The 25,708-nt window shown below is 66.5% G+C and overlaps 1 protein-coding gene across 1 annotated transcript; it reads left to right on the forward strand.

Annotated features, from left to right (window-relative positions):
* Window positions 1–10,411: 10,411 nt before the first annotated feature.
* Window positions 10,412–25,708, forward strand: SKI (SKI proto-oncogene). Its single transcript, XM_056128436.1, has 7 exons — window positions 10,412–11,443; window positions 22,274–22,396; window positions 22,469–22,584; window positions 22,660–22,922; window positions 23,042–23,340; window positions 23,413–23,643; window positions 23,728–25,708. Exons 1-7 carry the CDS (start codon window positions 10,469–10,471, stop codon window positions 23,905–23,907), a joined length of 2,187 nt encoding a protein of 728 aa, XP_055984411.1. The 5' UTR covers window positions 10,412–10,468; the 3' UTR covers window positions 23,908–25,708.

Consider the following 25,708-nt stretch of genomic DNA (forward strand, 5'->3'; position numbering starts at 1 on the left):
ACACACACTGATGCATGCACAGACACATGCACTGATACATTCATTGACACGCACACACAGACACACCCTAACACTGAACACGCGCACACTGTCGCACACACACCCTCAGACATGGCGCACCCTTACACTGACACACATATGCACTGACACAATGACACATGCACACACCGACGCATGCACATACGCACATGCACTAATACATTGACAACGCACACACCCTCACACTGACACACGCACACTGTCACACACACCCTCAGACATGGCGCACACACCCTCACTGATGCGCACACCCTCACACACACATGCACACATATGACACATGCACGCACTGACATGCACACACAATGACACGTGCACACTGACACACGCACATACACTGACACACATTGTCACACACACACCCTCACACACGGCGCACACACACACTGACACACACCCTCTCACACACTGACAGGTGCATACACATCCACTCTCACGCAGACATGGGAACACACACACCCTCACACACTGACATACACACCCTCTCACACAGATACACACACACCCTCACATAGTGACACGCACACCTGACACGCAGACACACCTCACATACCAACACGCGCGCACACCCTCACGCACTGACTTGCGTATGCACCTCTCACTGACACATAACCTCTCGCACGTACACACACACTGACACAGTGCACACTCACAGCCCTTCTGACAGTGCCCCCAGTTGTGTGGTACCGGGTTCTGGACCCTTGACATCACCACAGTGAGTTGGAGGCCAGAATCATCCTGGTGGCGGGGCCAGTCCGTGCCAGCGCTGAGCCCGACCCTGTCGGAGCGGACATGCGAATTCTGGCTTCGATCCCCGACACCCCAGAGCACCCCGAGCACCGCCAGGAGTGATTCTTGAGTGCAGAGTCAGGAGGCGCCCCTGAGCATCGCCGGGTATGACCCCCCCCCATGAATGAGTTAAATGAGGTGACCAAGTGGCCAGCGGAGGTGTTGGGGTACAGGCAGGGGCACCTCCCGGCCATCGTGCCATCCGCCACTGGGGGGCAGCAGACGCGCAGCCACGTGCGCCGCGACCTCGGAGCCTGCGCGCTGCGGGTAGGGGCGCGCGATCCCGGCAGCTTCCGCCCTCCCAGCCCCCAGCCAAGACTCCGCCGCCACCCGTGGCCCCTCAGAACAGCGCGGCCCCCCAGCCTGAGCATGAGGATGACTGTGACAGGGACACCCTAGAGGCTGGAGACCCAGGAGAACAGGGTGTCCCCTGCAGTTGGCCCCTCTGTGGAACTACACCCTCCCAATGCCCAGGTGCCTCTCCCCACCCTCCCGGGCCCCTTCAGTCCTGACCCTCCAGATGATCCCCAGCCCCAGCCCAACGGCCGGGCTAGAGGCTGACCCCTGCAGGCCCTCCCCACTGGGTGGGGTGACCTGGTACAGGGCTGGCTCCCTGCGGAGATCGGTGGAGTCTGTACCCCCCAGCAGAGAAGCGTCGGGAGCAAGGTGGGGGCTGGGCAGGGCTGGGCCCCCAGTGGTGACAGGAAAAAGGGGGGGTGGTCACACCCAGCAGCATCCAGGGCTCATTTCAGGCACTGCTCTGGGGACTATATGGGGTGCCAGGGGTGGAATCCTGGTCAGCCAAGTGCAAGGCAAGGACTCAGATTGGTCCCAGGAAAACACATTCTTTTCAGAGATGAGCACGGAACCAGGGGCTCGGGATAGCTAAGGACAGAGGTAGGTCCGCATCCGCAGGCCACGTGCCTTGCAGCTGACCTGGGTGCCATCCACAGGACACCATTGGGTCCTATGGAGTAGGCCCGAGCACAAAATGGAAAGAAAAATGTGCACCAATGTCCACGGTCATGCAGAACGTGTGGGGCCCCGGGAGGTGTCGTGCACAGTGGCCTGCGCAGGAAACTGTACTGCCTCGCTGGCCACAGTCCCTTAGTGACACCTGGAGGAGGTGGCCAAGCTCTCCACCCTTACGGTGCCCCCAGGGATTCCAGCAACTCCTGCTTCCCCCTCCCAGCCCCTCAGTCCCTCCCTGAGCCAGCCCCAGTCAGGCCCACCGGCCTCCTTCCACTCTCCTTCGGTGGACCGGGCCAGGTGCTGACAGAGCGTCCTCCCACCCTCCCCAGCCTCCATCACTGCTGACCCCATGACGGGAACTGGCCTGAGGCTGACAGGACCCAGTCAGGTCACTTAACAAAGAGGCAGGTAGGGGGCTGGTAGTGGGACCTGCTAGGATGGGGCGAGCGACCAGCTGCCCAACAGGGACTGAGACAGGGCAAAAGGCCACCACAACTGCAAGCAGGGAGCCACCCACCTCACACCTCCATGGCCACCCTCCACCTCACTGTCTCCAAGAGCTCAGGGCCTGTGACTCCCCCCAGGCCCCTCCACCCAGCCTCTGACATGGGCTAGAGTGGCAGGCACAGCCTCTCTCGCAGCCCCACGAGTCTCCCGCTAAGGGCGGGCACTTCTTCCCCCGTCCGCCTGCCTGGGCCCCAGCTGGCCCCTGATTCCCCTCAGGAGAGACGGTGAAGCCCTGGCTGTCCCATGGCTGCAGAGGCCACGGCCAAGGAGGGGTGCAAGTCCCACCCTACTATGCCCTCCCCAGTCCCACAAGGGGAGGAGGGAGATGAGCAACTTCTGGATCAGGCCTGGAGCTGGTGTCCCCCGAGAGTGTCCTGCCCCCGACAACCCTCCCCAGTGCACGTCTTGGGGCAGAGCAGAGGGCAGGACTGGGGGTCCGCAGCCTGAGAAAGGTGCTGGGGGCTCATAGGGCAAATGGCAGAGGCCGGAGCCAATGTCCCAAGAGTGGGGGAGGTCTGGCCTGCCCTGGTGAGGGGTCCCAGCCCAGGAGGGCAGATGGGACAGCGACAGCGTTGCAGGCTGCTGTGAGTGCTTCCTATGCTACTAACAGCAACCAAGACAAATGGGACTCCGGGGGGAAGGGGCACAAGGTTGGGGGCCCAGCTGCTTGTCCAGATGCGGGCAGTGGAGGGCCTCTCTCCTGGTCCCTGCACGGGCCTTGCTGCCAGGTCCCACTGTCCCCACTGGGAGGGACAGGCCTGACCTCTGCTAAACCCTACCCCGGAGGTGATGAGGCCCGGCCCACCTCAAGAAGCCCCACCCCAAGCGGCTCCGCCCTAGTTCAGGAAGCCCCGCCCCAGGAAGGCCCATCCCCATCCAAGCCCCGCCAGGAGGCTCCGCCCTGCCTTGGGAAGCCCCGCCCCAGGGGGCCCCGCCCAGTCTCAGGAAACCCCGCCCCTTACAGCTTCTCTCCTGCAACACCCACTCGGTGCTTCCAGTTCAGTGTACAGCCTCTGCTTGTGTGTGCATCCCGTGTATATTTATGTGCCCACATGTTCATACATGCTCCGGGCATGTGCTGTGTGTGCATGTGTAATCACATGTATGACTGCTCCCATAGCCCATGTTTGTATGTGCTGTGCACTGCATGATTGAGGTTGAGCGTGTATATATATGTACGCGGCCGTACATACATGAATGCGAATGTTGTCTCTGCTGGGTGCTTGTATGGCCCTGTGCCTGGGGTGTCCTGTGTCCAGTACCATCGCTGAGCTGAGGTACAGGCTCCAGGAGGCAACCCATCCCCATCCTTTCCTGCCTCTGTTGCAGTCTGGCCAGTGCCCCCTGAGCTCCTACAGCTGTGGAGCTCCCTGCTTGGTAACTGAGGGCACAGACGCGCTGTCCTCGGATCCCTAGCAGTGGGCAGTGGGAGATGCTGGGCAGAGCCAGGAGGGGACAGTTCCAGGCCGAAGCATTCAGGAAAACAGCCTGAGCCAATGCTCCAGTGTGGATTTCCTGGGCAGTGACGTGGAGGGGCAGCAGGGCTGGGTGGTGGGGTCTCTTCCTCCCAAGCAGTGCTTTAGGGGTGACCCCCCACATCCCAGGAATGCACCTAGGGAACAGCACCCACCTGCTGCAGGACTTGGGGCTTGCTGGGCCAGCCCTGTTCCCGGCCGCTCCCCCAGGACCTGAGTTCCCATCACCACTCGCCCCCCACCCCGGGTTCTGTGCTCATCCCTGGCCCTCTGCCCACGGGGGCGTGGGGAGTGAGCCAAGTTTGCATTCATACCTGGCCTGGGGCCTCCCCAAAGCCGCAGGAGAGACGCAGAAGAGGGGGCGGCCCCTCCCACCCCACCCGGGCGGGCTGGGGGGTCCTGCGCACCCCCTCTGTGCACGTGCAGCTCGGGGCTCCCGAGCCGCCCGCCTCGTGCCCAAACCTGTGACGTGCCCGCCTGCCCGCCATCAGGAGGCGAGTTGGGACTTTGTACCCCGCGTCGGCAGGAATGCGCGCACAGAGCCCCCTCCCCTGCCCGCCAGGCGCCCACCCGGCCCTGCTCGCCGGGCAGCGCGGTCGCTAGGCGCGGCCTCGGGCCCACCGTGCTGGCCGGGGCCAGCGGAGGCCGCCAGGACCGGGCAGCGGGGACGGCGGGTCCCCGGTCGTGCCCGAGGGCCACCCCGGGGGGCGCCTGGACCCACACCGGCCCCGGCGGCCTCCGGCTCCAGCTGGCCGGTCCTGGTCACCTGTTTCTATGTGGGGCCACGGGGCGTCGGGCCAGGGAGGCGGCGGCCCCCGCCCCCACCCCGGCCGGGCGCCTGCCCCGGGGGGCAGCGGGCCGCCCGCGCAGCTGCGGGATTGTTTCCCGACACCGGGGGTCTGGCGGGGAGGCCGAGGGGAGGGGCGGGCGCCCGGGCCCGGGCAGGAAGGGAGGTGACGTCAGTGCGCCTGGAATCTGCTGTTTGGAGGCGTCGCCATGGAGACCGGAAGGCGCAGGGCGGGTAAAAATAGCCCCGGAGGCAGCGCCGACCCCGCCAGCCCAGGGAGGGGCGCCCGCGGGGTCCGCGGCGCCCAGGACCCCCGGCCATGCCCCCGGAGCCCTCCCGGCCAGGACCGGGCTCGCCCCCCAGTGCCCGGTGCTCGGGGCGGGGACCCTGACCGGCCTCGCCCAGGCCGCCCCCACCACATCCTGGGACCCGAGCGGGGACCCCGGCCGTGCCCGCCACGTCTCGCCGTCCCCCAGCCCCGCCCGAATCTGGCCCAGGCCCCAGGCGGTTGGGGGGGGCGTGCACACATGCAGCCGAGCGGGAAGACCCCTCCCCGCCCCCTCCTGCACACCCGCGCACAGGGAGGGGTCCCCCGCCGCCGGGGCGGGGGTCTCGCCCGCCACGCCCACTCGAGGCCGCCTCGCGGGTGTTTGGAGAGGGGGAGGGGGCTGGGGCCCCAGGCAGGGGCGCTCCATCCCCCAAGAAATAGCTCACATGCCTTATGTAAGAGTGAGCTCACTGGGCCCAGCCAGAGCGGCGGGAAGCCAGCGCGGGAGGGGCCGCGGGAGGGGCCGCCGCGGCCCCCCCCCCCCCCCCCCCCGCCAGGCCCCCATCCCGCCTCTCCCCCGGAGCGGGAGGGGCCGTGGCCGCCCACCCCCGCCTCTGCCGGGCCCCCCCAGGTGCTGTTCCCAAGTGCTTCCACCTCTTCCGGTCCAAGGTTGTCCTGCGTTCTGGGGGGGCACTGTCTGCCCCCCTCTGCTGCCTCCCCAGCCTCCCACCCGCTCCTGTGCCCTGGGGGGCAGCCCTAGTGCAGAAGAGGGAACTGGGGTGGGCAGTGGGCTGGCTCACTTCACAGCCCCCCCCAGGCTGGGGACAGGGCCAGGGCGGGCAGGAGGACAGGACAGGCGGACAGAGGGGTTGGACTCAGTGGGTGATGCTCAGGCCATGCCTGGCTGGGGCTTAGACTGGGGCCCTTTGATGTCTGGGAGCCAGTGTCTGAGGGTGTCCCTTTCCTCCCTGTGCCTGGGGTCTCAGGGCACCCCTGCCCCCCTTTTTCACATGAGCCGTGATCTGAGCCGGGACCTGGTTCCAACCAGAAGGTCCTGCTGGGCCTCAGCATCCCCAGGGCACCTGCTTCGTCCCCCCCACCAGTTGGCCCCTTCTGCCCAGTAGGCCACAGAGGGTCCTGTGGGCCCCGGCCCTTACCCCGAGGAGCAAGTGTGGCCTGGGGCCCAGAGGCCACAGGGCTACACAGGCAGGAGGCGGTGGCCTGTGATCGGCTGGGTGTGGCCAGCCCCAGGCCGGTCATGGCCAGCAAGGCCCACATTCCACAGCGGCACGGGACGCTCCGAGAGTCAGGGTCCTGCAGGCAGCACGGGCTGGCTTGGTCGTGGCCGGCCCCACACCCCCCATGCTGCCTGGGTGGGACTGGGCACTCGGGCCTGCGGCATGAGGGGTGGTGGGGAAAGGCCTCCCATGCCAGGACAGATTGCTGGGCACTGCCCAGCAGGGATTAGGGGGCCACTGTCTGCAGTAATGAGTGGGCTCTCCACTTCCAGAGGCCAGTGAACCCACTGGACACCATGTGCAAGCCACATGTCCCATCCCCAGAGGTAGACTGCGGCTTGGCCACCCGCATGGTGTGGGGCCAGCCTGAGGGGTGGCTCCTGAGGGTCAGCAGAGAGCCCTGGGATACCCGGGAGCCTTGGACTTAGTTGGGAGGTTCCGGTGCCGGCAGGACAGCCTGGGTTGAGCTGGGGTGAGCTCTGGGCCTCACCCTGCCACTGGGCTGTACCGCTCCGGGCTCATCCATACTGAAGAGGAAGGGCCCAAAGTGCCTTTTCCAGTTAGCATTGCCCTCATCTTCTCTAGGAGGGACACCAGAGCTCGCCCGTGGGGCCACTGGGGCACCGTCTGCTTCAGTGCCATCGGGGTTTTGTCCACTCATCACCCAGCCTTCACAGAAGGCTAAAGTGCGCTACTATCAAAATGACTGGGTGGGTGGGAATTGGGCACGCCTGTCCAGGGGCTGGATGGTGCTTTCCGTTCCACACGCCTCTGCAACACCCCTCTGCGTGCCCAGTAGTCGGAGGGTCGGTACAAGCATGAGCACATGCCTCTGTCACTGAGTCCAGGTTGCAGATGGCACCGGGCTCATGTCCCAGGGTCTGTGCTCCGGCCATGCAGGGCAGCGGTGCTCACTTGTTTTCTAGCTGCTCCTTTGTGTTTTGGGTTTTTTTTTTTTTTTTTTTTTTTTTTTTTTTTTTTTTTTTGCTTTTTGGGTCACACCTGGCGATGCACAGGGATTACTCCTGGCTCTGTATTCAGGAATTACTCCTGGCGGTGCACAGGGGAACCATATGGGATGCTTGGAATCAAACCCTGGTTGGCCGTGTGCAAGGCAAACGCCTTACCTGTTGTACTATCACTCCAGCCCTTCCTTTGTGCTTTTTGTTTGTTTGACTTTTTGGGTCATACTCGGTGATGCTCAGGGGTTACTCCTGGCTCTGCACTCAGGAATTACTCCTGGCAGTGTTCAGGGGACCAAATGGGATGCTGGGAATCGAACCTGGGTTGGCCACCGCGTGCAAAGAAAACACCTCACCCGTTGTACTATCGCTCCAGCCCCTCCTTTGTGCTTTTTTTTTTTTGACTTTTTGGGTCACACCTGGCGATGCTCAAGGGTTACTCTGGCTCTGCACTCAGAAACTACTCCTGTCGGTGTTGGGGGACCATATGTGATGCCTGGGGTTGAACTTGGGTTCGCTGCATGCAAGACAAAGGCCCTCCCCTGTTCTGTTGCTCCGGTCCCTCCTTTATGCTTTTGCTGCTGGAGATTCAGAGTACTCCTATCCGTCTCCCAGGCCCGTGGAGCAGTGCTCAGGGGCTCCTCTGGGCTTGGTGCTGAGCGTGAGTGCCAGGGATGCACCCAGGCCTCCTTCCTACCAAGTTCATGCTCCAGTTCTTCAGGTGTCTCTCTGCCTTCTGATGGGTGGCGCCGTGTTGTGGCCCGGGTTTCCGATCCTGGTACAGGCACCGCAGACTCCCTGACTTGGTTTCCCTGCTGCTCTGCCTACATTGGTGGGCAGACACAATGCCCAGTGCTGGGCCGCTGTAGAGCATCCCAGTGTGGGCCCAGTTCTGCAGGGACAGGCAGAGCGCACTACTCGCCCCTGCTTTCGTCTCTGAGGGGAACTGCTGGCAGTGCTCAGGGACCTAGGGGTGCCCCCCCCGCCCCCGTGACCAGGCCTGGATAATGATCCGTGTGGTATCAGAACTCCCCCCCAGGAGACCGTGTGAGCTGGGATGTAATGAGGAATATGTCACATGTGCAAGACCAGCGTGAACAGACCAGCTGCCGACTTTTGGGTACCACCTGGTGGTGCTCTGGGGTTCCCGACCCTACTTCAGGGCAGGGCTCATGGTGGTTTTGAGGGCTCACACCTGCACCTCACGCAGGCCTGTTCAGCCCTCTGACCACACCCAGTGATGCTCAGTTCTCACTCCTGGTGGACTTGGGGGAACTTAGAGGGTGCTGGATTTCGAACCTGGGTCACCACATACAGGTAAACACCCTGCCCAGTGAACTATGGCTGGACCCTCACACCTTGACTTTGTTTTGGGTCACACCGGTGAGACTCAGGGGCTCCTCCATGGCGGTGCTCCAGGGAACCTACTGGGTGCTGGGGATCGAACCTAGGTTGGCCAAGTGTAAAGCAAATGCCTTCCACTGTGCTCCAGCCCCTACCACACATCTTGAAAGTTTTGTCTTTTTCAACCACCTCAAGCTACAAAAACCTAACAAGAAGGCTGGGGGTGGGGGATCCTGCTTCATGTGCGGGATCAGTCAGTGCTGAGTGCTGCAGGCACATGGCATCGTGGCCAGCGCCGAGCAAGTCCTCTGAAGGTCACCGGTCACTGTGCTCAGCCCATACAGAGCGTTCGACGGGGCCTGTCCCACGGGACCTGTCCGACGGGGCCCCTGGGGCGAGGCCCTTTGGGCTGGTAAGTGCTGCCACCAGCCCCACTTGCCCCCAGGCTTGGGACCCCAGGCCTGGCCCTTCAGGGTAAGGGGCAGGGAGCGCTGCAGCGGGGTGGGGGCACAGCGGGGCAAGCGACCATTCCCTGCACAGCCGGCACCAGTGCACGTGCACACTGGGGGTCCCCGGAGAGCGCGCTGGCTCTGGGGTCCACCTCACTGAGCAGCCCTGCTTGGGGGGCTCTGGACACGCTGCCCTCTCGGGCCGGGGTCTCGGGATGCGTGGCCGGGCTGGAGCGCGCCGCCACGCCGGGGGCTCCTGGGCGCTGGCCCCCGGCGTTCCCGTGCCGGAGTGCGGGGCTGGGCCCGGGGCCCCTCCGCGGTTCCCCTGGGGGGGGGTCTCGGCTAAGCGCGTGGTGGCCCGAGCCGGCGCCCGCGGCGGTTTCCTGAGCGGGGGCACCGCGTCCGCGGGGTCAGGCCGCGCGACCCGACCGCCCCGGGCTGCCTGCGGTTGTGGGGGCCCGCGTGTGGGTTTGGGGCGGCGGCGGCTGGACGGGCGCCTGCCCAGCCGCGCAGGAAGCGGCCTCGGCCGGAAGGGGGGCCCCGGGCGCCGTCGCCGCCCCCGCGGACGGCCTTCCGGCGGGCGGGCGGACGGGCGGGGCGCCGGGGCCGAGCGCGGCCGAGCGGGACCGAGCGCGGCCGAGCGGGGCCGAGCGCGGCCGAGGCCCGGGCGGGCGGGGGTCGAGCGGGACCCGAGCGGGGCCGAGCGCGGCCGAGCGCGGCCGAGCGGGGCCCGGGCGCGGCCGGGCGCGGCCGAGCGCGGCCGGGCGGAGCCGAGCGGGGCCGAGGCGCGGCAGGGGGGGCGGGACCGAGGCCCCGGCGGACGCGGCCGAGTGCGGCCGAGCGCGGCCGAGCGCGCGTTCCTGGAAGCGCCGCGCCGGGAGGCGGCCGCATTCCAGGCCGGCGCTCGCGTCGAGGCGGCGGCGCGGGGCGGGGCGGCGGCGCGGGGCGGGGCGGCGGCGTGAGCTCAGCGCCGGGCGCTCAGTCCGAGCCGGAGCGAGCCGCCGGGAGGATGTGCGCCGAGCCCCGCGCCGCCGCGGCCGCCGCGCGCTGAGGGCCGCCGCCGAGCGGCGCCTCCCGCCGCCCCCGAGGGCGCGAGGCGGGCGGGCGCGACGAGCCGGGCGGGCGGCGCGCGGTGGGGGGAGCGGGGCGGCGGCGGCGGGGGGCGCGCCGCGCGAGGACGGCCCGGCGGGCCCCGCGGCCCCGCTCCTCCCGGGCGCCTCGGCCTCGGCCGCCGCGGCGATTCGCGCCTCGCGGCGCCGGCACCTGCCCGCGCGCCCCCCGCGAGCCCCGGGCCCGCGAGCGTTGGCGTTGGCGTTGGCGGCGCGCGCCGGGGCATGCCCCGCGCCTAGGGCCCGGGGGGCGCGCGGGGGGCGCGCGGGGGGCCCGGGCGGCGGGCGGGGCACGGGGCGCGTGGATGTGGCGCCGGGCCCGGGCGCCGGCGGGCTCCAGCGGCGGGACCCCTTCGCCCCGCCCGCCTTCGCCTTCGCGGCCGAGGCGGCGGCCGTGATCGGCCGCGGGGAGCCGGCGACGGCGGGCGGTCGGGGCCGGGGCCGCGGGCGGCGGCGGGGCGCGCGGGGCGGCGGCCGCGGGGGCCCGGGCGCGCGGGAGCGGGAGCGGCCCGGGGCGCCCGAGCGCGCCATGGAGGCGGCGGCGGGCGGCCGCGGCGGCTTCCAGCCGCACCCGGGGCTGCAGAAGACGCTGGAGCAGTTCCACCTGAGCTCCATGAGCTCGCTGGGCGGCCCAGCCGCCTTCTCGGCGCGCTGGGCGCAGGAGGCCTACAAGAAGGAGAGCGCGGCCGCCAAGGAGGCGGGCGCGGCCGCGGCGCCGGCGCCCGTGCCCGCCGCCGCCGAGCCGCCGCCCGTGCTGCACCTGCCCGCGCTGCAGCCGCCGCCGCCCGTGCTGCCCGGGCCCTTCTTCATGCCGTCCGACCGCTCCACCGAGCGCTGCGAGACGGTGCTGGAGGGCGAGACCATCTCGTGCTTCGTGGTGGGCGGCGAGAAGCGCCTGTGCCTGCCGCAGATCCTCAACTCGGTGCTGCGCGACTTCTCCCTGCAGCAGATCAACGCCGTGTGTGACGAGCTGCACATCTACTGCTCGCGCTGCACGGCCGACCAGCTGGAGATCCTCAAAGTCATGGGCATCCTGCCCTTCTCGGCGCCGTCCTGCGGCCTCATCACCAAGACGGACGCCGAGCGCCTGTGCAACGCGCTGCTCTACGGCGGCGCCTGCCCGCCACCCTGCAAGAAGGAGCTGGCGGCCGGCCTGGCGCTGGGCCTGGAGCTGAGCGCGCGCAGCCTGCGCGTCTACCACGAGTGCTTCGGCAAGTGCAAGGGGCTGCTGGTACCTGAGCTCTACAGTAGCCCCAGTGCCGCCTGCATCCAGTGCCTCGACTGCCGCCTCCTCTACCCGCCGCACAAGTTCGTGGTGCACTCGCACAAGGCCCTGGAGAACAGGACCTGCCACTGGGGCTTCGACTCGGCCAACTGGCGGGCCTACATCCTGCTGAGCCAGGACTACACGGGCAAGGAGGAGCAGGCGCGCCTGGGCCGCTGTCTGGACGACGTCAAGGAGAAGTTCGACTACGGCAACAAGTACAAGCGGCGGGTTCCGCGGGTGAGTGGCCTGGGGCCTGGGGGGGGGGGGAGTGGCCCGCGGGGGTCGGTCGGGCTCCGGGCCGGCAGCGCGGGCGGGCCGAGCCCTGGCCTTCCGCGGGATGTCCACCACGCCTGCCGCGAAGGGCACTGCCCCGGTCCGGCGGGGTCCCTTGTGTGTGCCGGGAATGCTCGGGGAGACAGCTCGGAGGCAAGGCCAGGTGTCCCACCGGTGGCAGGGGGCCGAGAGTCCGCGACTGTGGGGCTGGGTTCTCCCAGGGCCTTCCCCGGGGCGGGCCGGGGCGCTAGTGGCCGATGGCCTGCGATTTGTTTGGGACGCGCCCTTTCCGGCTCCCTCTCTCGGAAACGCGGGCGGGCGGAGCTGTGACGCCGCCAGCGGGAGCCCCCACCCCCAGGATTTGTAACTTTTAAGTATCCGAGCCTATTAAGCGCCTCAGAGCCTCTCTGGCTCAGCTATTCTTGGGAGGCCTCATTAATTCAGCTATTGCATCAAACTTTTTTTTCTGAATCTGTGAATAGCTGCTCCCGCCCGGCTCTGGGCGCCCCTCCAGCAGCGTGTCAGAGTCTGGGGAGGCGCGCGTGCGTGCGAGGGCGGCCGTGTTGGCGGCTGCGGCCCTGGGCCAGGCCGGCGCCCAGCTGGCAGCTGTCTGCCGCCGGGGAGGGTGGGGGGCGCGGGAAGAAGGGTCTTCCGGACCCCGCGGAGCCTTCCTATTGGGGGCCCTGCCAGGCGGACACCGCGGGTGGGCAGACCCAGTCAGTGCCCCTGAGTCCAGGTCAGTGAGTGTCTGCAGCTCCAGGCCTCGCCCGGCCCTCACCCTGGCCATCAGGAGTCCTGGGCACAGCTGGATGGCCTCTGACGTTCACTCTGGGCTCCCCAGGGCTGGGGGAGTGGCCGCCCTTGCTGGTGGCTGCCTCAGGCCAGGCTGCGGTCTGGGGGTGCATTTCGGTCTCCTCAGCACTGCCGTGGTGCACTTGTCTATCCCCTGCAGGGCAGTATGAGGAGGGGCTTTGAGAGGGGGAGCCCCCACTGGAGAGCCTGATGGGGGCAGGTGCAGAGAGGGGACTCCCCGTTGGGCTCCGGGGGTCTGGCAGAGCAGGCACGGCCAGGCTCCCTCTGGACTGGACCAAGCCCATCTCAGCTGCCACTGGGGCTGTGGGCCCTGAGCCTGGATATCCTGAAAGTGGCCTGTCTTGTGTCTGCGGGGGTAGGTGTCCCCGCTCCCATGGCCGTGCTGCTGCCCTGGCGACCTTGGTGCTGGTCTTCTCTGCCCAGGGCCTGCCTTGGGGGCCGCGCCTGTCCTTCCCGCCACAGGCTGCAGGTGCTTGTGGTGTCCCGGACTAGACTTGTCCTGGTTGGTGGTGGGCTCCCTGGGAAGAGCCCGGGGTCAGCACCCAGCCTCGGGATTCTGGCCTCCTTTCCTGCTTTTCCCAAAGAACCTTCTTTGTGGCCCAGGAAACCAGCACCTTCTCTGTTTGTTGTTTTGGGGCCTCACCCAAACACAGCATTGCCGTACTTGGGGCTGAGTCCTGGGTCTGTGCTTAGGAGTCACTCCCGGAGGGCTTGGGGGACCAGGACCTTATGGGGTCCCAGGTCAGCTGCAGGCAAGGCAAGTACTCTCCCGGCCGTGCTGTGGTCCCAGCGTACCTGCTGTAGGCAGACACCCGACATTGCTGGGCTGACAGTGCCGCCGGGCCAACCCCCTGGTTCCGGTGCCCCAGGGTAGGTCCCTGCTGGCTTGGGAGAGAAAGTGGTCTCTGGCCTTCTGGCCTGGGTTGCTCCTCAGGGTCTGTTCCACCCTCAAGCCCACCCATCCCTGTGGCTGAGGGATGGAGCTCCCCGAACAGCCGGGAGTGCAGGAAGTCTGGGGAAGTGGCCGCCAGGACCAGGCCGCCTGCGGGGACAGCGGGGGAGGTGGCACTTCCGGGGCCGGCGCCCTGGCCGTCTGGCTGGAGGTGTCCGCGACGAGACAGTTACACAAGCACTATAATGTGTCTCTTTCTAAGGATTGCGAAAGCCTGAGCCTGAGGGTTTCTCCACGGGAAGAATTATGCAAGTTTCAACCGAAATGTTGTTTAAGTGTCTTTGTTTTGAGTCAAAATACAGCGGTTGGATTATTTCCTCTGGGTCTGCGAGAAGGGGGCACAGCGAGAAGGGGGCACAGCGTCTCTTCCTGGGCTTAAATGCTTCTTCGTGGCCCCTAGGCCGGGCTGTGGTGTCTGTCAGATGCATTGGTCCTGGGTGCAGATGTGGACGCCGGCCTTGCCGCAGGGAGGATGGGTCCTGATGGCTGCGGCCGTGATGTTCCCGCTCTAGGGGTGCTCCTGCTGGTCAGTGGGGGGCTGCGTGCAGCATGGTCCCCAGCCTGTCTCGCCTCTCCTGATGGCCCTCAGCGTTCACCCGAGCCACGAGGACACTTGCCCACATGGGGCAGCGTCCCTCTTGGGGGGGGCCTCCTGGAACTGACCAGCCTGTCCCGCCCCCTTGGGCCTGGCCACTCAAGCGCCCTCGAGCCGTAGGGACACGTTCTGGGGACTGAGGTTCCCATCTTGCTCCTGCCACCCTGCCCCAGGCCCCTGTCCCCTGTCCCGAGGCTGTGTGGCCCTGCGTGCGGTGGCCCCCACCCTGAACCGTGCATTACCTGTCACTGTTGTCAGAGGTCGCCCGGGGGTCCCACTGCCAAAGGCTGCGTGGGGCTGCTGCAGGGCCAGTGCCCAGGTATCCGTGCAGGACCGGGCGGGCTGGTGCCGTGTCCCTGTATGGGCTCCCGGGGTGAGGTGCCAGGCTGGGCTCTCCCTGTGGCTTCTGTCCCAGGACCTGACCTGCTGTGGGAAATCCCTGGGGTGTTAGCCTGTGGCCACCCCTATGGCCTTAACCACGAAAGCTTTGTGCTTCAAGTCGGGTGATATGCAAATGCAGTCAATTAAGCGAGGGGGTTTTAATTAGCAGTTCAGTTCATGTGTGAAGTGCCTGCCTTAATTACTTGACAGTTTTGTTGTAAATTTGCTAAGTTTTTTTTTGCAGAACTATCAAAACTGTGATTTTTTTTTTTTTTTTTTACATTCTTGTGTGCCGCCATGGCGCCCAGCTCCTGACCCTCCACAGGCTCCCCCCACGGGCCTCTCCCCCCTTTAGAAAGGGCCCAGAGCAGAGAGCGGGGTTGGCCCCGGCTGCAGGGCCCAGTAGGCAGTGGGACAGCGCACAGCAGCTCCTGGGAAGTTGGCGGCTTCCTCCCACCGTGTCCGGCTGGCCGTCTGCAGGTGGCTCCATTTTGCTCCCTTGGGGCCTCGTGGGTCTCCACACGTGGACAGGCGGCTTCTCGCCAGCCTGAGGAGGTGGTGGCAGGCCAGGCGCTCATTGTGTGTGAGGGTCCGTGCTGTCGTGCTCTGTGCCCCTGGGGGGCTGGTCCTGCTGGGCCTTGGGCCTCTGCTTGGACATCCATGTTTTGGGTTTTTGTTTGGTTTGGGGGCGACACCTCGCGGTGCTTGGGGACCATATGGGATGCCAGGTGTGCCTTCCCCTGTGCCGTGGCTCTGTCCACTCCCGGGTGTCTGTGGAGGTGCTGGCTCCCCACCTGGGAGGGCCACCTGCACCACCGACTGTCCCTGACTACCCTCATGGACCAGAACTTCTCGTTTGTGACTGCCACCTGGAGCGGATGGACAGGGAGGGGGCCGCTACCTGCTGGAGTCCCAGCTTGCAGACTGAGCTATCGGAGCCCACCCTGTGTCTCCAGAAGCCCCGCTGCGTGTCTTGCTCGTGTGGGAGAGGATGGGGTCCCCACGACGACGCTCTTGTTTGTACTTCTGTCCTGTCAGGGCCAGGGCTTCCTGGCTGCTGCTCTCCTGCCCAGAGGGGGCCGGATTCGTACAGCAGGGGGACCCTGAGGCTAGGGGGCCCATGCACATGCAACATCTGGGCCCCCGAGGGTGGTTCTTGGCAGGTGCAGGTGGGGGTCTCCCCTTAGCTACAGGGGCCGCGGGTCGTGCCACTGGTTGTTGGCTCTGCAGCCCTCACTTCTCTGTCAGGAGACTGCGGGGACACATGGCCTGGGGCGGCTGTGCCTGTGCTGGGCCCTGGGTATTGACAGGGTGGCCGTGCCCCGGGCGCGGGCCACCCTCAGAGGTAGCATCTCCCCGGCGTGGCGCCAGAGCCAGTGGGCTTCAGGCAGGGGCCACCATGAGCCCGGGCAAACTGTCTGGCCACATCTGCTGTGGGTCTACCCATGCCCACCCTCCGCAGCTGGGTGCCCCGTGCCCTGGGACCGTGGGACTCAGTCCCTCTGCCACCCCGTTCCCTCCCCCCCCACACTCCTTCCCGCCACGGGTCCCTCTGCCTCCCTCTCAGTGCTGTGCCTGCACCTGTGTGGTGGCCCCTCGGGTACTGGGGGGATGGGGACTCTGCTCCATTTTCATCTTTGGGGGGATCCATTTAGGGTGGTGCTCAGGGCTCACCCTGGGTCTGCGCTTTGGGTCACTCCTGGCTGGAACGCAGGAGCAGATACATTGCCTGAGACTGCACATGGGCCAGCAGTTGCCTGTCCACTGTCCTGTCCCTGAGCCTGTCCTGTCCACGTTACTGTCCTGAGTCCCTGTCCACTGTACTTCCTGCCCACTGTCCTCTCCCCTGTCCTGTCCCTGAGCCTCTGTCCACTGTACTTCCTGCCCGCTGGCCTGTCCACTGTTCTGTCCCTGAGCCCTTCCTGTCCCCTGTCCTGTCCCAGGGCCCCTGTCCACTGTACTTCCTGCCCACTGTATGTCCCTGAGCCTCCTCTTCCTCTGGTTGTCCCTGTTTCTGAGTTCAGTGACCTTTCCATTTGTTGGGGTCAGACCTGGTGATGCTCAGGGTGTGCTCCTTGCTCTGTGCTCAAGGGTGACTCCTGGCAGTGCTCGGGGGGTCATGTAGGATGCTGGGGGTGGAACCCAGCTAAGCGTGTGGCACCGTGTCCACTATGCTCTCTCGCAGCCCTTGAGTGGCCTTTCACTTGGGCTTCCAGACACTCCCTCCTCAGCCGCTGTCCTGCCCCGGGATCCCCAGCCTCCCTTGGAGCAGGGGGTATGGCCCTCCTTTCTGTGTCGCCAAATGTCTGGGCGCTGCACACTGAAGGCCTCTCCACAGCGTGGCCTCGGGCAGCACCCCCAACTCCCAAGAGCCTACACTAGTCTGTCCCGAAACCCGTCAGCCACCGCTCAGGGGTCACGGGTGGGCGCTAGTGGGCAGAGAGCGTTGGAATCGGTGGCTGCAGGGGTGGCGCGAGAGCACAGGGACGGTCAGGGGTGCCCACAGCTCAGCCATGGCTCAGCCATGGAGCCCATAGGTCCACGGGTGCAGATGTGGCACCGGGTGGCCCGGAGATGCCCACAAGGGGACACGGCTCTGCCACAGAGGGAGAGTCAGCACCAGCACCTTTGGCCACAATTCGCATCGCCAGCGGGCGCCCAGGAACGGTGGTGGGCAGCGGGCCACAGTCCTTTGATGCAGGGACAGTGGTCTGAGCCCTGGGCCCCTCCTAGCCCCCGTGCCCTCGGGGCTGGGCTGGAGGCAGGCTTGTGCCCTGCAGGGCAGATCCTGGTGTGGCCAGCCCACTGTGCCGGAGTGGCCATTGCTCTGGGCTGACATTGGGGAGCCCGCCGTGCCCGGCCCTGCAGAAATGCCCTTCCCATCCTGGGAAGACAGACTCACTGTCAGGTCTGTGCGAGCCACAGCCCCTCTGGCTTCTGAAGAGGCTGAAAGGGGTTTCACCGGGTGAGCTCATGGTGTCCTACCGAGAGCTCTGTGTCTTGGGCTGGGTCCCGCTGCCCTGTGCCGCCAGCCTGCCCAACGAGAGTGGCCTGCATCCCGCCCAGCTCCCAGCCTGCTGTGGCCCCAGCCCAGGCGCACCCCCTCTGGGCGCTTGTTTCCGGCCTACCCCAACCCTGTGCCAGGCCCGTGCTCGGGGCGAGGGGGTTGCCCCTGCCCCCTGCAGTCGCCTCTGCCTTGGTGCGCTGGGCGTCCTCCTCTCTGTCTTTCTCTCTTTGGAGGTGGTACTGGGGGTGGCACACGTGGGCAGCGCCCTCCCCACTATCCTCTTGACTTGCTCTCTGAAGGGGTGTGCTGAGTCAGGTGTGGCGTGTTCCCGTGTTTGGTTTGGTTTTGTGGCCACAGTTGGTGCCGGGGGCTTCCTCTTGGCTCTGGCGGGGCTGGGCCGGGCACCGTGTGTGCTACTGGGCATGGACTGGGCTTGGCTGCTTGCAGGGCAACCCCCTGTGCCTGAGCCCTGTCCTCGTGCCCTGTCGCCTGGTTCAGGATCCACCTTTCTGCCTGTGTGCCAGGCCACGGGGGCTGCTGGGGCCTTCGCCGCTCAGTGATGCGTGACGCGTCTGTATGCGGGGGGTGCCCTGGGTTCAGGAAGGTGCCAGCGGTCAGGGACCCCAGCTGACAAGGGCAAAGCCACTGACCTTGGTGGGGCTAGGGGTGGTCCTGCCACCCAGGTTGGTTGGCAGGTCCCTGCACTGCTCGTGCCTGTGGAAGGCTTCTCTGGACTCTTGCCAGGGTCCCGGGTCCCCCTTAACCTGCAGCTGCATTGTGTGGGCGCACCTTTCCTCTTCGATGCCCTCCTGGGACTTGAGGGACAACCTGGGGACCCTCCTCCTGTGGAAGGAGCGTGGGCAGGCCCAGCGCGGAGGTGGCGGGTGCAGAGAGCTCTGCATTGTGACTGGCACAGCCGCTCTGCGCGGCCGCGCCACGTGGGTTCCGGGGGCGTCTAAGCCCTGCTCACAGGCCCTCAGATGGCGGCGGGGATCCGGGAGCGTGACTGGTGAGGGTCCAGTGCCCACATTCTGGTGGCACCAAGGGGCACAGTGTACACGGCTCCTGGGGACACCCTGGGACAATGTCCATGTTCCTGTTGACACTGGCCACGGCGCTAACCGCTGGGCTAACTTTGGGGAAAAGGGTCACCCAAGCTCAGCTCTCGGTACCGCAGGAGCAAAGGCAGGGAAGTACGAGGTGTCCGTGAGCATGGCTGTGAGGCCGTGCTGGTAGTTGACCGTGTGCCTGGCTGTTCTCAGGTTGGGTGCGGGCAGTGGGCAGGGTGTGGGGCAGCGGTGGGAGGGTCGTGTCCACTCCAGCCCTGCGCCTGGGCTCTGGGTGCGTCCATGTGGCGCTGGGCTTGGGGGCTGTGATGATGGGCCACTCAGCCCTGCTGGGCCTCCTGACCACCGCCCTGATGATCTGCCTGGCCCTTGTCAGGGTAGCCCCGCCCCCATTTACTGGGGTCAGCCGGTCATCACGCCCGCCATCTGGCGATTGTAACCCAGCGACCCCCGTTCTGGAGGGGCAGCCCCGCACATGTGCCTCGGCAGGCCCTTGGAGTCAGGCCGCTTGGGGCGGGGTGCCAGGACCGAGCCTGTGGCCATGGTGCCCGAGGGGCCCCCTCCTGTCTGCCCGTGCTCTCGGGCAGGGTGGTGGGGAGGGGTGTGCAGCTTCCGGCAGGGCCCACCCCCCACAACAGGCCACGGCCCGGCGGGGAGCCCCCCTGGCCCCTGGCTGCCCCCTCAGCCTGGCTGCAAAGGGGCCGGTCAAAAGGTCACTGGCCGCTGCTTTATGGCCGCCTGTAGCGCGCTCACGCCCCGGCCCAATAGACAGAGGCCTGTGCTGGGCAGGCAGTGACAGTGTCCAGCACAGGACAAGGGGTGATGGTGTTCAGCCGTGAGGTGGGACAGGCAGGGCTGAGCTGCCCCCAGTGCCTGGCCTCCTCCATCACCTACCCCTTGGGCTGTACGTGGTGGTGGCATTATTGGGGGGCCCTATGGGGGTCCTCCTGGCACCAGCTCTCATTGTCCCTGTGTTTGGGAGGTGGGACGGTCCATGGGGGTTAGTGTTTTCAGCTCCCTAGCGGAGTCTGGCTCTGATGTGCAGGGGTGGAGAGGGGGGGTGTCCTTGTGTTTGCGGGAGCAGCCCAGTGGCCCCCCCGGGAAGGCCGAGGTGCCCTCGGGGTCTGGGCCCCCCGTGAACTCCCGCCCTGCCTGGCCTTGGACCTCTGCAGCCACTCCAGTGCAGTGTGGCTCATGCCTCTGGGAAGTGGGGGTGGACAGGGTCTCAGCTGCCACTGGGCTGTGATGCCCCACAGCTGCCTCTGGCTAGGGTGGGCCTGGCAGCCTGTGCACCGTGCAGGGGGCAATGGACAGGGCCGATCCCCCTGTGACCTGCCAGGCATTGGACTCCCATTGTCTCTGGCAACAGCGTGCCGGTCTCTGGCTGTGCGCAGAGGGCCAGTGGTGGGTGGGACCCCACAGTGGCCTGTCCCTTCTGCTCCTACCCTCTGACCTGTCCCGCAGCCCCCCAAGGGCAGCCTGTGATGGTGTGTGGATCCCCGGCAGGGCCCTCCCTGGTGCTGGACTGCCCTCTGCCCGCCCCAGCTTCTCTGGGCACTGTGCCCCTGCCTCCCGCCAAGGGGAGACTTCCTGGGGAGCTCTGGGAAGCCGGCAGAAGGGGTCTCCCAGGGACCCGCCCACAGCACCCTCTTGTCCGAGGGGCCTTTTGGGAGATGGGTGTGGGTGGCCCAACTGCCCACTTGGCCGCAGAGGAAACGCCACTTCCTCCGGCCCTTCCTCCGGGCCAGTCCGGCTTCTTCCTGCAGGCAGCTGAGCGTGGGGGACAGACGGGTGCTGCGGGGGCAGGAGGCCCCGAAGACACAGGCCTCTCCCGACTCGCAGGCGTGGTGCTGGCTGCCCTGGCTGGGCCTGTTGTGGCGGTTTCTATGGCGAGCAGACAGCCAGCAGGGCAGTCCCGGCCGAGGGGAGGCGCCAGGAAGCCCGGCCCGGCCTGGGGGCGGGGCTAGCCGCCCCGCTTCCTGCCTGGGCAGCGGACTTCGCACACCGCCGCCCGCCACTTGCCCAGGCCCCTGCTGTCCCCTGGCTGCCACAGGGCTTGGGGCCTTGGCAGAGAGACCAGGTCGCGGGACTGGTGATCCCTCTTGGGCTTGCAGCGCCAGCCAGCTGGTGTTTGACCTGAGCCTCACCGCCCCTGCAGAAATGCCCCAGGAAGACCCTCCTGGCTCGGTGGGCCCCTGAGCTGGTTGTGGGGGTGCTCAGGCTCTAGGATGGAGGCACGTGTGCTGCAGCAAGCCAGCTGCAGCCTCCGGCCCACCCCTCGCCCCTGTTCCTGTGAGCGTGCAGGGCCTGTCAGGGAGCAGGGTGGGGGCAGACGCAGTGTGCTTGGGGCCTTAGTGCCCGCTCCCACCTGTGCTCTAGGACCTGGCTGATTCTGCCCCATGTCCACCTGCCCGCCTTTACACCCATGCACGCCCTAGGACATGCATGCTTGTGAGTATGTAGCGTGTATATGTGCATCCTGTGCCCGCCCTTTGGGCATATTGCAGCCAAGAAGGCAGCGCCCTGTCCCAATGCCACCTGCTGCCCTGGGGGGAGGGGGGTACCGGGGAGTCTCTCACTGTGGCCTTGCTGGGGCTGTGGCCCTGGGGCTTGGCTGGGCTGGGGGCGTCTGACCAGACCCTTGGGACAGCTTTCAGGCCAGCCCCTGGCGGTCAGGGCGACCACCTCCCGGCTTGCCATGGGCCCTCTGCAGACAGTGAGCCGGGCGGTGCCATCAGGCCTGCGGCGGGGGGCCTGGTCTTGTTGCTGCTTCCAAGGACTCTGCTCAGACCGCGTAGCAGGCCAGGCAGGTGGACACAGGCTCCGTTGGGGGAAGGTGGTTTCATGGGGCGCCTCTCTTGGTGGTAGAAGTGACGGAAAGGTGACCTACTTAGCTGAGAGGCGAAGGAGCAGCTCACAGCCGCTCTGCCCTCGCCGGGGTCCTGCCCCAAGTTCACCAGGAAGTGGGTTTGACTCAGCCCCACAGGACACAGGGGGCAGCGTAGGGTGGTCTGAGAGGGCCCAGGACCCGTGAGTCAGCAGGAAGGACACAGGAGGGAGCCCCCCAACTCTGCCAGCTCGCACACCTGCGCAGGGGCCCAGGGCTCCACCCCCTGGATCTGTGCAGGGCCGTCCTGGGCGGCCTCTCCCTGTCCTGCTGGCCGAGGAGAGCCCCTGTGCTCTGGCCTCTTTGGGGGAGCTGGAGGGAAGGCCAGGGAAATGGAGCCCATGGGGGCTCAGTGCCCCGAGCTCCCCCAGGACAGGCTAGGGGAAGCTTTGGGGCTGGAGCCACAGGGTTTAGGGGGTCTCCTGTGTGTTCCAAACTCTGCCCCCAGGGTCTGCTGTTGCGAGCGGGGATCTCACGTACATTCCAGGCTACCCTGAGGCGCCCAGCCATGTTCAGGCCCAACTCCCGAAGGAGCACAGGGGGCACTGCAGGGGCGGTGCCGCCACCTGCATTAGTGCTGGCACTGTATGGAAGCCCTATCCTGGCATCAGAGTCTGCCTGGAGTCGGCCCATGGGTACTTATGGCAGCACCTCTCATCTCCCACCCCAGAATGGCCCACACAGAACTGGCGCGTGTGTGGTGTGGGGATGGGCCCAGGTGGGCCAGGCTAGGCCAGCTCTGCTCCTGGGCTACAGAGGACACAGGCGCCTTATGTCCTGTCCCTGCTTGGTGGGCAGGTGACAAATGACCTGTGCTTCCTCCGTCTGCGGGGGCCACATCTCCAGCACCTTCTCCCGTTGGAGAGGACATGGTCACTCCTGGCTCTGCTCGGGTCACCAGGCGACACTTGTGGGTCAGCTGATCTGCAGAGCATCGCGCTCCTGGACACCTCTCCGCACAGGCCCTCCCCAGACCCCCCAGCTGGGGCCGAGTCATCCTGGGTCCCGGTACCTGGGGTCAGCCCTGGCAGTGGCGGCTGTGTGAGGTCGGGGATCTGAGGGCTGCGTCATGACGACCGTGTTCTCTTCCAGGTGCCCTCCGAGCCCCCTGCCTCCATCAGGAAGACAGACGAGGCCCCCGCCCAGCCCCCCACGTCTTCTGAGAAGGACAAGCAGCCCGGCTGGCTGCACAGCTTGGCCAGCCCCTCCAGCAAGGTGCTCCTGGGCCCGGGGCAGGGGCTCCCCCTGGGGGCCACCCATGGGCCTGACGTCGCCCTGTTTCCCCAGAGCCTGGGCTGCACACACCCGCGCCAGCGCCTCTCCGCCTTCCGCCCCTGGTCCCCCGCGGTGTCCTCAAGCGACAAGGAGCTCTCCCCACACCTGCCAGCCCTGATCCGAGACAGGTGAGGCCCGGGGGCTGGCGGCGGCTGTGGGCGGGAGATGGCAGAGGGCGGCCCAGTCACCCCTTGTCCCTGCAGCTTTTACTCCTACAAGAGCTTCGAGACGGGCGTGGCCCCCAATGTGGCACTGGCCCCGCCGGCTCAGCAGAAGGTGGCCAGCAGCCCCGCCTGCGCCACTGTCGCATCCCGAATCCCCGAACCACTTGCCACGTGTATCCAGCCAAGGAAACGGAAGCTGACGGCCGACGCCCCCGGGGCCCCAGACCCACCCATGCCTGCTGGCGCCCCTGAGGAAGACAAGGACTCGGAGGCCGAGGTGGAGGTGGAGAGTCGAGAGGAGTGTGAGTGCGGCCCGTCCCGAGGCGCGGCTGTGCTGGCTGTGCTTGCCCAGGGGGTGGGGGTGGGGGGCGGGGGGGGGGTCTGGGGTGCGCACGCGCTGACGCTGCCCCACCACCTGCAGTCACGTCCTCGCTGTCCTCGCTGTCCTCGCCGTCCTTTACCTCATCCAGCTCCGCCAAGGACCTGAGCTCCCCCGGCGTTCACGCCCCTGCCCCAGCTGGCGTCCCGGAGCCCGCGGCCCCCGGGGACGGGCCTAGCGGGGGGCTGGAGGCGGAGCTGGAGCACCTGCGGCTGGCCCTGGAGGGCGGCCTGGACAGCCGGGAGGCCAAAGAGAAGTTTCTGCACGAGGTGGTGCGCATGCGCGTGAAGCAGGAGGAGCGGCTCAGCGCGGCACTGCAGGCCAAGCGCAGCCTGCACCAGGTGGGTCCGCGGGTGGCGGGGCGACCCCCGCCCCGACGCCCACCCCTGACCGCGCCCCGCCCGCTCGCCCAGGAGCTGGAGTTCCTGCGCGTGGCCAAGAAAGAGAAGCTGCGGGAGGCCACGGAGGCCAAGCGTAACCTGCGGAAGGAGATCGAGCGTCTGCGGGCCGAGAACGAGAAGAAGATGAAGGAGGCGAACGAGGCGCGGCAGCGGCTGCGGCGAGAGCTGGAGCAGGCGCGGCAGGGCCGGGGGTGCGAGCAGGGCTGCGAGGCCGGCCGCCTGCGCGCCAAGTACTCGGCCCAGGTAGGTAGCGGCGGCCGCGGGGGCGGGCCAACCCGGCGCGCGCTGACCCGCCGCCGCCCCCTGTCCCCCTGTCCGGCCGCGCAGATCGAGGACCTGCAGGTGAAGCTGCAGCAGGCAGAGGCCGACCGCGAGCAGCTCCGGGCCGACCTGCTGCGTGAGCGCGAGGCGCGGGAGCACCTGGAGAAGGTGGTCAAGGAGCTGCAGGAGCAGTTGTGGCCGCGGCCGCGGGAGCCGGGCGGCGAGAGCGCGGGGCTGGAGCCCTGAGCGTGCGGACCGCCCACTCACTCATAAGCTACGCGGCGCAGGGGACCCCCGGGTGCACCCCCGACCCCCGCGGCCGCCCGGGACAGCGGCTTTTTCTCCAGAGTCTATTTTTTCAGCGACAAGGGCCGGGGTCCCTGTGCAGCCGCCGGGAGAGGGGGCCCGCCTGCCCCCGCGGGGGAGCCGAGGGGACCCCGCGCCTGGCCCCCTCCTCGCCCGCCCGCCCGCCGCAGCTCCGAGCAGAACGGCATCATTTCACTTTTCCTTTCGTTGGTTTGTTCATTTAAATGTCTATTTAGAACTGCACTTTGTCAAAACTCTCCCCTTTTTACTCCCCGGTTAACTGAGGTTTCTACTCAGACATCACGTTGTGGAAGATTCTCGAGCAGCTCCGCCCTCAGTGCTCGCGTGTTGGGACCCCCTGGTGCTTGGTTGAACAAGGGAATCACAAGAAAACGAAAATGCAAAAACTGACCTTGGGGGGTAGTTCTGTGCCTTCCAGCATCTTGTACAGCGATCCTGACTCATGTCTTTTTTTACCCAAAATACGTCTTCAGTAGCGGTCAAATCTGCCCTATCAATACGTTACCTGCATTTATTCCAAATAATCTCGTTTACTCTCGACTGTTTATGCAAATTGTATAAGGTTTCTTACGCCCAAGCTTGAAGATTGATTTCCCAGCAGACGAGAGGCGGCCCCGACATCATGGCATTCATACACATGCGGAAAGGTGGAGCCGGGTCTGGGCCCGCCCGCAGGGCCGCCTCGGTTTAAGGGGGGGACGGTGGTGCCAGCCCCCCGAAAGTGCAATGCAAAAGGGACGTCGTGCGCAGCGTTTGTTTGGACTTGTTTTGCTTTTGTTTTCTGCAGTTTCTGGTGTGTGTGCATGGAGCTGTACCCCGCCCTGCCCCCGGGCATTATCACCGTGTCCGCAGCTCTGCTGGTCTCGCACCTGAGGCCCCTGGCGGCCCTGGCCTCCCCGAAGCTGCTGCTGGCAGCCAGACCGCACGTTGTTTGCTTCAGGGAGTGAGGAGGGTTCCGAGTTGTGTGCGGGGCACCTGCCTGGCCCCCAGTGTTGGGAGAGCTGGAGCCCCCCACCCCCTTCTCAAAGGTCCTCCAGGCGGCCAGGACCTGGCGGGGCGGGGACAGACACGGCGCCCCACCCCCACCCCCACCCCGTTCACCAGCAGCTCAGGTGCCGCCTTCAGGGAGGCGGCCTGGGCGAGGCTGGCAGGCGCGGGCACCCAGGCCTCTCCCACCAGGGCCAAGTCCACGGGCAGGGCCCGCTCAGGACATGCCCGGTGCCTGCCACTGAACCCCCGTGCCCAGCCCCCCAGCGGCCATGGCGTCGCCAAGTGCCCCGGCCCCGTTTTTGCCTGCCGAAGGAGAGAACCAACAGCAATAACGCATCTACGAGCAGCTAACTCACGCCTGCCGCTTGGCTGCACACGTGGCCGGGGTGAGCGCGGACGTGTACATACCCCACACTCTTGTACATACGTGTACATGTGCTGGTCCTGTTCCAGAACTTTCCTACCTGGTTGTCGGAGTTGTCTTATTTTCTGGGGTGTTTTCACCTGAGGGAGGCTGTGCTCTGCCCCGCCCCCGTGCTGCGGCGCCCAGGTCAGACCCACTTTGTGTTCCATTAAGGAAAAGGCCTTGGCCCGCCCGAGCGCCCGCCTCCGTCTGTCCGTCCCTCCTTCGCTGCTGCTAATGACAATATGACTTACTCTACTATCCGAAGACTATTTTTATGTAATTAATGTATGCTTTCTTGTTTATAAATGCCTGATTTAAAAAGAA

This window comes from Sorex fumeus, unplaced genomic scaffold (assembly GCF_029834395.1).
Source record: "Sorex fumeus unplaced genomic scaffold, SorFum_2.1 ptg000064l, whole genome shotgun sequence".
Classification (NCBI taxonomy): Eukaryota; Metazoa; Chordata; class Mammalia; order Eulipotyphla; family Soricidae; genus Sorex; species Sorex fumeus.

Excerpts from the sequence above, each read along its gene's own strand:
- SKI (XM_056128436.1), top strand. The coding sequence starts at position 10,469 with ATGGAGGCGGCGGCGGGCGGCCGCGGCGGCTTCCAGCCGCACCCGGGG. Across the intron at positions 11,444-22,273 it reads ACAAGCGGCGGGTTCCGCGG|GTGCCCTCCGAGCCCCCTGC; the intron begins GTGAGTGGCCTG and ends GTTCTCTTCCAG. Across the intron at positions 22,923-23,041 it reads GGTGGAGAGTCGAGAGGAGT|TCACGTCCTCGCTGTCCTCG; the intron begins GTGAGTGCGGCC and ends CACCACCTGCAG.